The sequence below is a fragment of the Argentina silus genome (genome assembly GCF_951799395.1).
Source record: "Argentina silus genome assembly, chromosome: 14".
NCBI lineage: Eukaryota > Metazoa > Chordata > Actinopteri > Argentiniformes > Argentinidae > Argentina > Argentina silus.
In genome coordinates, this window is record NC_139668.1 from 11,484,996 (window position 1) to 11,497,495 (window position 12,500).

The 12,500-nt window shown below is 46.6% G+C and overlaps 1 protein-coding gene across 1 annotated transcript in view; it reads right to left on the reverse strand.

Moving 5' to 3' along the window:
* The window catches only part of robo2 (roundabout, axon guidance receptor, homolog 2), a 169,691-nt gene that overhangs the window by 32,925 nt on the left and 124,266 nt on the right, over positions 1-12,500 (reverse strand). The window contains exons 13-18 of the mRNA XM_083684845.1: positions 12,232-12,398; positions 10,263-10,384; positions 7,589-7,820; positions 3,836-3,960; positions 3,328-3,499; positions 1,989-2,177 (exon numbers count right to left, since the gene is read on the reverse strand). Coding sequence (XP_083540971.1) covers positions 1,989-2,177; positions 3,328-3,499; positions 3,836-3,960; positions 7,589-7,820; positions 10,263-10,384; positions 12,232-12,398 — 1,007 coding nt within the window. The remainder of the gene's footprint in view (positions 1-1,988; positions 2,178-3,327; positions 3,500-3,835; positions 3,961-7,588; positions 7,821-10,262; positions 10,385-12,231; positions 12,399-12,500) is intronic.

Below are 12,500 nucleotides of genomic sequence, written 5' to 3' on the forward strand. Positions count from 1 at the left end.
AAGTGAATTAAGCTTCAGGAAGAGAGATCTACAAACAAGACTACAAAGAGGACAGCAAACAGAAATCTAATACACCACCCACAGCCCCCCACAAACACCAACACCTATTGGAGGAAAAGCACTTTTGTGAGCCAAGTAGGAATAAATAGCGGGGGAAAAAAGTTGTTCCAAGGAAAAGAATAGGAAAGAAGAACACAGTGTGTGAACAAGACAGGAAACACCATGAGACGGACACAGAAAAAACAACACCACAGGGAATGGAGGACTCAAACACGGATGACCAAACACACACAGACACACAGAAACACAACACAGTATGACAACGCACACACACGCATAAACACAAACGCAGTATGACAAGGAGGCTGTTGGTGGAGCAGGGACAGGACCAGTGTTCGCAGTACTCAGGTCATCCCCAATAATAAATACAGCTAGAATGTGTTCATATATGGAGGGTATTTCAAACCATGTTAGTTAAACATGGATTTGGTCCACCTCAATTCAATATGGTATTTTGATTTATATTGGGCATGCCCTGGAGTCTGTCAAACAGAATAGGTGGGGGGAGGGGGGGGGGACTGGGACCCGAGGCAGAGGGGGGGTGAAGAGATGGGACAAATGAATAGTACCTGCAGGGGTGAAGGTGAAGGACTGAACTGCAAAACAAGAAGACAGAGAAGTTGTGTGTTAAAAGCCTGCAGAGGTAGGGGAGCATTGCTTTAGGGTGGGGGGGCCTGTGCACACTGGGGACTGGGAGCCTAGAGGCCTGGAGGCCTGGAGGTCTGGAGGCCTGGAGGCCTGGAGCTGAAGGCTGGGGTTACAGGGGGCTGGGGGGAGGGGGGGCTGAGGGGAGATGTGCCCATGGCCCAGTGTGCAGGGTGACAGGCAGGAAAGCAGCCAGCTCGTAGGCCAAAGAGACGTGGAGACGACAGGAGCACAAACCAAAGAAAACACAAACAAACATACGATATGTAACAAACAAGAAATGAAGAAAAGTAGACTACGACTACACTTCACTGGCTATGGGTAGCAAACACTCAACGCCATTTTGGTTGGAGATTTAATATCATTGCAAAAGAAAAGTATTTTCTTATTTATTGAAGAGAATAATAGAGAAAGCAGTTAATCAGATGACTCGTTTTCTTGTGTTGCTCAATAAGTTCATAAGGCCATTGTTGAATAATATGTATGTGATACTAATGTGTGAATGCATTAGTATATCTCCCACACTCTAATCAAATTCCAGAGCATTGGAAGGTTATCTGTGGCTGGTGTTTTGTGTGTGTGTGTGTGTGTGTGTGTGTGTGTGTGTGCGCACGCGTGCGTGCGTACATGTGTGCCTGTGTGCTTGTGTGTGTCTGTGCACGTGTGCGTGCATGTGTGTGCGTGCGTGTGTGCCTATGTATGTGTGTGTGTGTGTGTGGTGGGTGATGTTGGGAGGTCGAGCGCCCCCCACTCTCGGTGCATCAGTGTGTGTAGGAGGATGGATGGACAAGATCCAGCATGGCTCGAGTGACCAGCTGAGGCGGTTCAACCATCCCACTCAAGTCCTTCCCACCCTGGGCTATTAACAACACTGTGGGTGGACGTGGCAAACATGAAACACCCAGCAGAAAATGATTCACGCTGACATTTCTGCTCTCAATGGAGCTTTCACAAGCTGGTTCCCTGAGCCTCATTATCGCTGGCAGTATTTGAAACATCTCATTAACGATGGAGTTAATAAAGACGGTGATACACCCTAAAAAACATGGATTACCTTTGAGGGACTCTGCATGGAGGAAAGACAACAAAGGCAAGCTCAGTGCTCCTCGTAGAAGGGTGTGTGTTTACTCACGTGAAGCAAAAAAGTGAGGTTATATGCTAAGTAAATGTATGTATGTGTGCGTGTGCGCGTGTGTGCGTGTGTGCGCACACATGCGTGTGTATGTGCATTTATCCTTGTATGTGTGTGTGTGTGTGTACGGCAGTGTAAACGGCAGTGTTACCTGCGTAGTTGCTGAGACCCTTCCTCTTCTTTCTCCTCCAGTACAGCCAGATGCTGAAGCCCATGAGGATGACCCAGCAGGCCCCTCCGATCCCTGCGATGAAGGCCGGCTGCTTCACCACGTCTGTGATCTGCTCTGTGATGCTGTTGTTCCTGTTCCCGCTCATAATCACATCTCTGAAGTCCTTACCTAGGACGGGGGGAGCAGAGAGAGGGGGGCATGAGTGTGTGTGTGTGTGTGTGTGTGTGTGTGTGTGTGTGTGTGTGCGTGTGTGTGCGTGTGTGTGTGTGTGTGTGTGTGTGCGTGCGCGTGTGCGTGTGTGCGTGTGTGAGTGTATGTGTGTGTGCACAGTGTGCCTGTGCAATGTAGCAACATCACAGCGATGAGCACTATGAACATCAAGGTCATCACATAGCAGGTATCCTAAAACCGTCAACGATTTAAGAGGATTTCTGCTTTACTGCTGTGGTTATGACTTAGGAATGATCCCCATGTATGAAACAATGCACAATGTAAAAAATAAGGACAAAATACCAGCGAACTGGCATATACTACAGCTAAAATATTTACCAAGAGAGTGTAGCATTGTCATGGCTGTGCTGTGAAATCTAATGGGCAGACTGAGAAAGTCAAAGCCTAAAAGCTTCTGACAAACCCCCAGATGAGCTAGCTGTTTGCTTAGCTTAGACTCTAATTCACTGCATGACCAGTAAAATAGACGTGTGGTGTGAAATGGGAGGCACAGATTCCGCAGCGTATTGATCTCAAATCCGGGATCACTCTGACAGGTCTGGCTGACACTATTTCAAGAGTGTAATAAGAGTTGGGGTTCAGAAGAGCACACACATACATGGAGGGGCACACACACATAGACGGACACGGACACACACACACACACACACACATACACACACACACACACATATCTGCAAGCTTTGGCTGAAGGGACCTTGAGATGGATTATGTGGTTTGACATTGGGGAAATAAGAGCATGCTTCAGGCCAAGCCATTAGTTATGGGTCAAATCAGACAGAATCTGCTGCTGGTCCACATAAATCACATACAGCCAGGCGCCAAATATCAGAAACAGAACGTCTTAAAGATGTCTTAAAAAACACATGTTTGTTCCATCACTCATCGGTTTTCCAATAATAGACATTTTCTTCCTAATCAGGGAAAATATGATGAAATTCCATTTTCCCACACCTTAATACCCCCCTCCCTGCTCTGGAGATGACAAATAGATGACAAATCAATGGATACTTATACACTCCTTCATCATTCTACTATGACTCCCCCTCCTGCCCACCAGCCATCCCCTCTTCCCCCCCAGTCTCACCTATGACGATGGGCTGGGGCTCGCTCCTCACCCCCACCCCTGCACTGGTGCTGGCAGCCACCTCCACTCGGTAGAGCACCCCCACTTGGAGACCCCCAACCACCACCGAACGGATGGCAGCGTCCACCGTCTTATTCACGTGGAAACGAGTCTCGTTCCCCAGGCACCAGATCTGAATGGAAGACAGAGGAAGGGAGAGAGGGTTAGAAAGAGAAGGAGACAGAGAGAGAGAGAGAGAGAGAGAGAGAGAGAGAGGAGTGAAGTTTGGCACTATGGAAGCAATGAAAAGCCTCAGAAGAGCAAACACCACATGCAAGGCTAGCTAAATCAAGCACAACTTAACGTTTTCACATTTTTTAAACCATTTCAAATACGTATTTTGTATATTTGCCCCCTTGCACTTTTCCAAAAAAGGTTCTACCTCGTCCCCAAATAGGGTTAATCAGTTAGTTTCCCTACAGGGACGAGCCGAATAACCCTGTTTTGTTCTAAGAGTGTGTGACACAACCTTGTACTCCTGGATGATGCCGTTCTGGTGGTCCGTTGGAGGGGGGTCCCAGGAGATGCTGATGGAGGTGCTGTTCTGGTTGCCCACCGTCAGCACTGTCACTTGCAGAGGAGGGGCACTGGGAGCTGGGACACACACACAAGAGAAACTTCCATCAGACATGCATTCTGGAGGTCAGATAGTGAGAATCACACACGCACACCCACTGGCGCACGTACGCACGCATGCACGCACGCACGCACGCACACACACACACACACACACACACACACACACACACACACACACACACACACACACACACACACACACATTCTCCAGAGGTTCTTAGGCAGATGACTCAGATGTCTGTAGGTAGAGCAGTTCATTAGAAGGGGATTTCCATAAGGGAACAGGCAGGTCTGACACATCTATCTTGAACATTTCACTATGATTTAATATCCCAAACCAAACCCCTGCTTTTCACACAGAGCCACAGAGGGATTAACACAGAGACTACTGCTATTGATCTGTGGAGTGACAGCTGGGCTACATTCAGACAAAGTCTCCTCCTGTCAAGCTAAGACTCCAGCATTGAATCAGCCAGGGTGGCATACAGGTCATCAGGCTTATAGGCTGAGACACGCGCTGTACACCCGGACGTGAGGGAAATATGAAGACATGTATTTTGGGGGTAAAAATGAAACAAGGGCTTGGTAAACATATTGACTGATTTCATCGATCAGTGGACTGGAACTAGAGTGGGTAGAAACCATGGATGGGGTCTGTATGCCAGAGAGAGAGAGTGAGAGAGAGTGAGAGAGAGAGAAAGAGAGAGACAGAGAGACAGAGAGACATAAGCCCTGGGTTTCATTAACCTCACATTGCTGTCATTCCGATAGAAACACTCTCTGACCGAACAGAGAGTGAGATCAAGAGAAAAAAAATAAAAATCTAATAACAACCAACCGACCGCACTGGAAATAACGTTTTAAAAATAATGTTTTTCTCATTTCCGCAGTCTCTGGCAGGGGAGCCACACCACAGCGGAATACTGACAGGTCAATTACTCCTAGTCTCTCAGTCTCACCTAGCTTAGCCCCCGCCAAAATGGCATGTGTCACACCGCAAATCTAAGCCCATTCCTCACCACAGCCAGCCACATTGACCCCCCCCTTAAAGGCCACGAGGCCCAGGTTCAGCGGAAGACAAATAGCTCCAGCGATGGACCAAATGCCTGCACCATATTACAAATAACACCGCTGAGGGACTGCTCAGCCCGTCTCCCATCCTGCTTAGAGGCCTCCACCACTGCTACTGTATTGGGTGCAGGTGACTAAGCGTTATGTCTTGCGGAGGCCATCAGAGACAATGTCGTTCAAAGTTAATGTTATGAATGATTTAGCAGCTTATTATCATGCATATTTGCACTAAACAACACATTTCTCATTAAGGGCTATGAAGGCAGTGTTAATAGAGCCATTAGGGATGTGATGTATGGCTGGCAGGAATGTGACCCCTCCCGTCTGCCTCTGAGCTGTGTGTGTGTGTGTGTGTGTGTGTGTGTGTGTGTGTGTGTGTGTGTGTATGTGTGTGTGTGTGTGTGTGTGTGTGTGTGTGTGTGTGTGTCTATGTGTCTGTGTGTGTTTGTGTTGTGTATGTGTTTGTGTGTGTGTACAGTGCTCATATGGGCCTGAGAGCAGATTGGGGCCAGGCTGAAGCCCTCATCCTCATCCCCCCAGAGACACTGATAGAACAGGGACGTGGCCCAGTCAGACACTGTTGACCCCCTGGCCTATCTCCCACTGGCTACCGGATTTAGCTCTCCTCCATCACTCTGGACCAGGCAGTGTGTTTAGCATAATAGATGGGTCGCTTTGGAGGCAATCCGTCTCGTGAGCTTCATATCTCTGGAATGTTCTCAAATGTTAATTCATTCATCATCCCCCTTGGCGCGACTCTGTTTTCACTTCTCAGAGGGGCCGGGAGGAGAACGTGTGAAAGAAATTTAGTTAAAAGGACAGAGGAGAGAGAGAGAGAGAGAGAGAGAGAGAGAGAGAGAGAGATAGAGAATGAGGGAAAGAAAAGGAGTAGAAAGGAGGAGGTAGAGTAGCCTAATAGAGTGGGGAGCATTATCCTGTTCAGCTATCCTCCTGGACCTGCTCTGTCTGGTGGGTGCCTCTAATTGGGTTAGCTAATGGACACACTCAGTTTTAATCACTCTCCGCACCACAATTCCCTATCAATCTACCTCCACGGCTCTGGTGTCCCATGGTCTCACAGGAGCCTGCAGCCTCTGACTGCATGTCTAACCTGGACAACCACAGAGGTAATACTGCCTCTGCTGCTGCTGCTTCTGCTGTGACATAAATAGAAAGAGCTGGAGCTCTCTGGGGACCCAGGATACAGATAGGGCAGGGACAGGGAGCTTTATCAGGGGCCGGTAATGGCTGGGACATGCAGGTGCTGGGGGGCTTGGTGGTGGTGGTAGGGTGTGTGTGTGTGTGTGTGTGTGTGTGTGCTGGGGGAAGGTATGTGTGTGTGTGTGTGTGTGTGTGTGTGTGTGTGTGTGTGTGTGTGTGTGTGTGTGTGTGTGTGCTGGGGAAAGGGGTGTGATGTTGATGGCAGCTACAGGGTCTATAGTCATGCATACACAGGCTGGTCACGGGAGATATGATCCCTCTACGGAGACTGGGGGGAAATAAATGGGGCTGTCATCGCCACAGGATGTGAGCTGTCTCCTCTCTGCGCAGGTCTGGATAGGGTGGGGAGTGATGGGGAGGTGGGGGTGGGGGACACACAACACAAAGTCTGGGTGTATCTGTGTGTGCTTTTGTTTGCGTGCGTGTGTGTGTGTGTGTTGGTTGTTTTTGCACAGAGTGTGCAGTACATGTTTGTCTCAGTCACTGTTCATTGTAATCATCAGACTGAGAGGTATACAGTACTATCTTCCTCTCACCCCCCTGTCCCTCCCTAGTATAACACACCTACTCAGGTAATGAGCTGAATCAGCTTTATCAGTCGTGTGGGTGGTGTGTGTGTGTGTGTGTGTGTGTGTGTGTGTGTGTGTGTGTGTGTCTGTGTGTGTCTGTGTGTGTCTGTGTGTGTCTGTGTTCGTGAGCAAGTGTGTGTGTGTGTGTGTGTGTGTGTGTGTCAGTGTGTGCCCTGTCAGAGGCTGTCTGAGTTGGGCTGAGGGCGACAGCTCCTCCTCGCAGCAGGAGTGCGGCGTCTGCGTCCAATCACAGCTCATGCCCATGGCTGCAGGGTGATGGATGAAGAGCTAGCAGAAGAGGCCAGCAGAAACACCACCAATCATAAACAAACAAGCACAGGAGAAAGGTCAGCCGCACGCTTGGCAAGCCTGGACAGCTAACTAACAAATACAATACCCCTACAATGTCAAAGCCACAGACAGAGATATTGTGAGCGACACCGATGATATCATCATGATGCTCCCTGTATGAAGGGTGCCCAGCAGGGACAAACCTGTCAAACAGTCATCCTCAATCTGAGCGAACGTAAACCTGAGCAACATGCCTATGAAGCAATATGGCAGGTCTTCAGACTGACTATCCTCTGGGTACTTTTCCATGCCAATATCACTAGACGTGACATTGCAAAAAAGGCAACTATGCTCATTTATTGTCTCAAGCTTTGCCCCTGGGAAAAGAAATAGATACATCACATAATACTGACAAAAAAGAAGAACATTTAAAAAAAATAAAGAAGTAAAGAAAGAATTGTATATATAATGAGAGATGTTCTATACTATACCTTCTTCTGTGGTGCGTGCAGCCCTGGACTCACTGTCCATGCCCTGGAACTCGTTGAAGTAGGGCCGGACCTTGATCTCATAGGCGATGCCTTTCTTGAGAGCAGAGAGGACCACACTTCGCTCGGAGGGGACCTTCACATCCTGGGTCTGCCAGGGTCCTGGGGAGGACAGGCCTGACGCCTGCCTGTACAGCACCCTGTAGCCCTGGATGAACTGGGACTGACGGTCCACCTGCACAGCAATGTGGGGAGAAGAGGGAAGTAGGGTTAGGGTTAAATACACACTAAAAAGTTCTACTTGGAATTCATACAGAGATGTTACATGGCACCAACCAGGGTTACAGGGACAAGACAGAGAACCCTTTTTGGTTCTACAGTACCTAGAACCAAAAAAGGGTTCTCCGGCTTGTCCCACGTAGGAGAACACTTTAACAAACCCTTGTTTGGTGCCATGTCACATCTCTGTAGAGAAAGGGTTCTACATGGAAGCATAACAGGTTCTTCACAGGGTTCTTCTAATGATGTTTATAAGAGTGCAGGCTTTAACAAATAAGGAAGAAGATCAGCCAAGACAGGCACACAGCATAGTGATGTACTTACTTACCACCCGAGTACATAAAATGATATTGTTCAACAGATGTACTTTTTCCTCCCAAGGATCGCATCACACCACTTTAGAGGCTATTACCGATTTAATGGCCCTTTTATCATGAGGTCTGACACACTTAGACCAATTAGCATCTGCATGGAGCAGCCTGACAGCTCCACACTCTCCCCCCCCCCCCCCACACAGCACCCAGCACCTCCATAAAAAGGCTTTCAGGAGAGCAGCTATAAAAGGCATACATATGTATGTCTCGCATGTATTGTAAATACCAACTAGTGAAACCAAACCAAAGCAGGGGTCCCACAAGGCCTAGGACGAGGCGCTGAGAAGAATGAGAGTGAGACTCTCTTCCACCCAGAGGTAGAGAGGAGCAATAAAGACAGATGTGTCACCTAGGGGTGATAGAGAGAGAGAGCCTGGAGGTGTGATAGCATCGTTCAACAACGATAAGGGGCCTTCTCTCGAAAACTTGGGCCCATTTAGCCAGAGAGGGAAAAAGTTGAATTTATGCAGAAGACGAGGAGGGGGTGGGGAGGGTGGGGGGGGGGGGGGGTGCATAACTCACAGTAATGGCTTGTTAACAGTAGGAGAAGTGAGGGGAGCTTTCAAGTGGGATATTAAGCAGCAGTTTTTCTCCCGCGTCTACGGAGTAAATCAGCTCAAATGGATCCTCAGGCCTGGTGTGTAACTTTCATTAATGGAATGATTTGGGCATATAAAAGCTTTCCAGAGCTGCCTGTCCGTCCTCAGTTTACCGAACGAACGCTGATTGATTAGGTGGTTGTGTTCTATGTTGATTATACACACACTCATAAAGAAATACCTTGGTATTAAATGAGCTAGCAAGTCTTCAATGTGAGAAATGATTACGCAGGTCAATAAACATGTCACTAGAAAAAGTGCTAATGTGGTTCATTTGAAAATGAAAGCAGGCACCCAATGTCACTAAATGACATCACAATAAATAGGAGCCATTGACTGATTTATGGCAACACAGCACTTATAAACAGAGGGTAGTTAACCCAGGGCTGAGGACCAATGGGAAAGTAAAAGTCAACCTTGAGCAAAAAAGCGAGTGTTTGAATTTATGCAGAAATATATTGTAACGACCCTGTCTAAAGCCCGTTAGCAGCTCCGCCAAGGGAGTTAACTCTCTTGGTGTTTTAGCTAGCGCGGCCCGGTTTGTAAGCGGAAGATTGTCAGTTCCATACCCGCTTAGGGCAAGCTGCTCTACCCTGCCATTTAGCATCTGTGTTATTATTGCCTCAGACATAAGCACAGGCACTTTTAATGATGCAGCCCAGATACAAGTCTTGTTTCTAAATGAATAAAACAGTGTCTATCTGGTACATGTCTGTCCTTAGAAGGTGCGTGTGTGTGTGTGTGTGTGTGTGTGTGTGTGTGTGTGTGTGTGTGTGTGTGTGTGTGTGTGTGTGTGTGTGAGTGTGAAAGAAACCAGGCTTAAGCAACACTCTCAAGATGGAGAGAATTCAAAGATACTAAATATCCGCAATTAATATCAATATTCTGATTTCTCTGCAAAGCCTTTGTCTTTATCCGAAATTACCCAGAGAGGTATCTAAGATTGATGAGCAACCAGATGCCCTGACACAACCTTTTGATGTTCACTGCTGCTGAAAGAAACATTTTCAACTGTTTGATGTACACTTTCTTTTTTCAAAAGGCAGCAATTACAATGTATCAAAGCTGTAGAGTCTTAGGAATAAGTTGAGTCAAATGTCCTGACATGAAAACAAAAAAAAGGAGCCCTGAGGAACATCGTACAGTAGCTGACATCAAAGAAGTATCGTCCCTTTCATATCAACTCTCTTGACTTGAGGACTCAAGGTTGTACAAATGAAAGACATAAAAGAACACAAAGGAAGTGCACTAAGTCCATGTCAGAGAACAAGGCTTGTGTAAATTATAAATTGATTCCTCATATTCCATCTTGTAAGACTAGAGTTCTGTACTAAGAGTACAACACACCAGGCAGAGCAGTATAGATGGACTGATTGGTTACATTCAGGACGAGCATGTAGATTGACCAATCACAGCTGCACTCACCGTCCAGGTGACCTGAATGGTCGTGGGACTGAGGACGACAGGGTTGTGCAACCGCACGATGACCTCCCCCAGTTCCTTCTGTACATGCCTGTGGTCCACTCCCTGGGCTGGAGGGCTGATGTCTACGAGACAGAGAGAGAGAGAGAGAGAGAGAGAGAGAGAGAGAGAGAGATTACTACCAGTGTTCGACAGTTTTCATATTCACAGTTCACTCCATTTCTGACAATGAGGCTAAGCCCATTACAAGTGGTATTGTTCAAAGAACGAGTGAATAGACATCAGAAATCAGGTTCCACAAAGACATCTACACTATGTGACTTCATGAAAATGTCAGTATAATAATTACAATTTCTCCTGAGCAAGGACAATGCATACATCATGTTTCCATATATAGGTTTCATCCTCATATATTTTATTTGATAAAGCATAATGTGGCACTGTCACAAAGTAGCAATTTAATCTGCATTAAAGTGACCTCATTCTGTTTTCTTTTTTTCTTTTTATTAAAACACTTGTCTGGGTTTGAGAAAAGAAAGAAAGAAAAAAAGGCTTTTAGATGTTTGACTTGCCTGCTTTTACTGGGGCCTGACTGCACAAACCACAATGAGTGAACTCTGAATACATAACGAAGGACCTATATTTCAGAGGAGATTAATGAAATGACACCGCGACACTATTTCCCAGCCCATTTCACATTATTTCACACTCACACACGTTTTCACTTAAAAAAACCGCAATCACAAACCCAGAGCGAGTTTCTCAGTGTGGTTGGAGGAGTGCATACAGTATGAGTGAAATGACAATGGAGATACGTTGGTGACTGGAGACAGGGGTATCAAATAAAATAAATGATTCACAAGAGGAAATAGTATTTCAAAACAGCCTCAAATGAGAAAAGCCAACAGAGTCATGAATCACAGAGTGCCCTAATAGGCCAGGACAGGCCCAATGCAGTTTGGAAGACATGAAAAATCTATTCATCTGCTGTGACTGTCATTGTCAATAACTGTCTCTGTGCATCAACAACGCAAGACCTTCAGCAAATAAAGAAAGATCTTATTATGTTATTAAAGTTCTCTCTCTCTCTCTCTCTCTTGACAACAGAATCATGGCCTGCGTTTACACAGCACTACACCAACGGTTGCAGGGCGAGCTACCATTGCGGGAGTGGACTTATCAAATGAACGTAATAAGGAGACCGCGGTCTGTATGGCACCTTAATCCAATCTTCTTTTGGTTTGGAGGCGGCCATTTTCCACTGTTATGATCATTAACATAGCAGGGATTGCTCTAACTTGGTTATATCGTCCAAAAGTAGACATGTGTATTTTACATAATTGCCTAACTGTAGCTAGTGCTTAAAGAGTACTGCTGAGATGGAGAGTTTGACCTTTTGGAAGTTTTCTGCAGTATCTCAGTAGAACTGTCCTCTCCCAGCCCACACACTGCAGAGGCATAGGGCTGATAGTCATCACACTCTGAAGGAGAACACACTGACCTTTCATTATCGAAAGCTGCAGACATAATGGTGGAGGAGAGAATAAATGGGAAATCATACTGCATGATGGATAAAATGATTCCCAGAAACCTTGCAGATTCATTCCATAATGTTGTTATTGTTTGGTGACCACACACGCATGATGAGTGACCTTACCAGATAATTTAACACTTGTTAGCTCATTAGCCCCCCCCCCCCCCAAGATAATTTGCTCGGCTAATGTCTTGGCTTTAGCTTAGCGGTCTAAGGCAGTGTTTGGCAAGCTGGAGACCCTGGTCAAGTCAGTTCATTCAGGGTAAGTTCCACAATCTGATGAAGGTCTGTTGACCGACACGTTGGTATCTTTCCATTTGAAGTATGTGAATTAGCAAAAAAGCCAGTTTTTCTTCCTTTTCTATGTTCATTTATTCACTCTGAGAACCTGGAGCAAGCTAAGGTGTGAAAGCTTTTCTCAAAGGTAAGTTCCAGTACCTTGAGTTCTGACGGGCTCTGACATGGGACTGGGGTCACTCAGACCCTGGGTGTTGACCGCCCGAACCATGAACAGGTAGATGGTGTTGGGTCGCAGGCCTTTGACCGTATACTGTGTGGTCTTGACGTGGTCAGCAACTGTTTGCCAACTGTTGCTCACTGACTGGCTGCAATGGCATGATAAAAAAGGATATCACATAATGTGTTATGACAGTATAATCATGTCCTAAGCCAACACATAAACAGTAAGTGAAGGGAGGATTTCATAC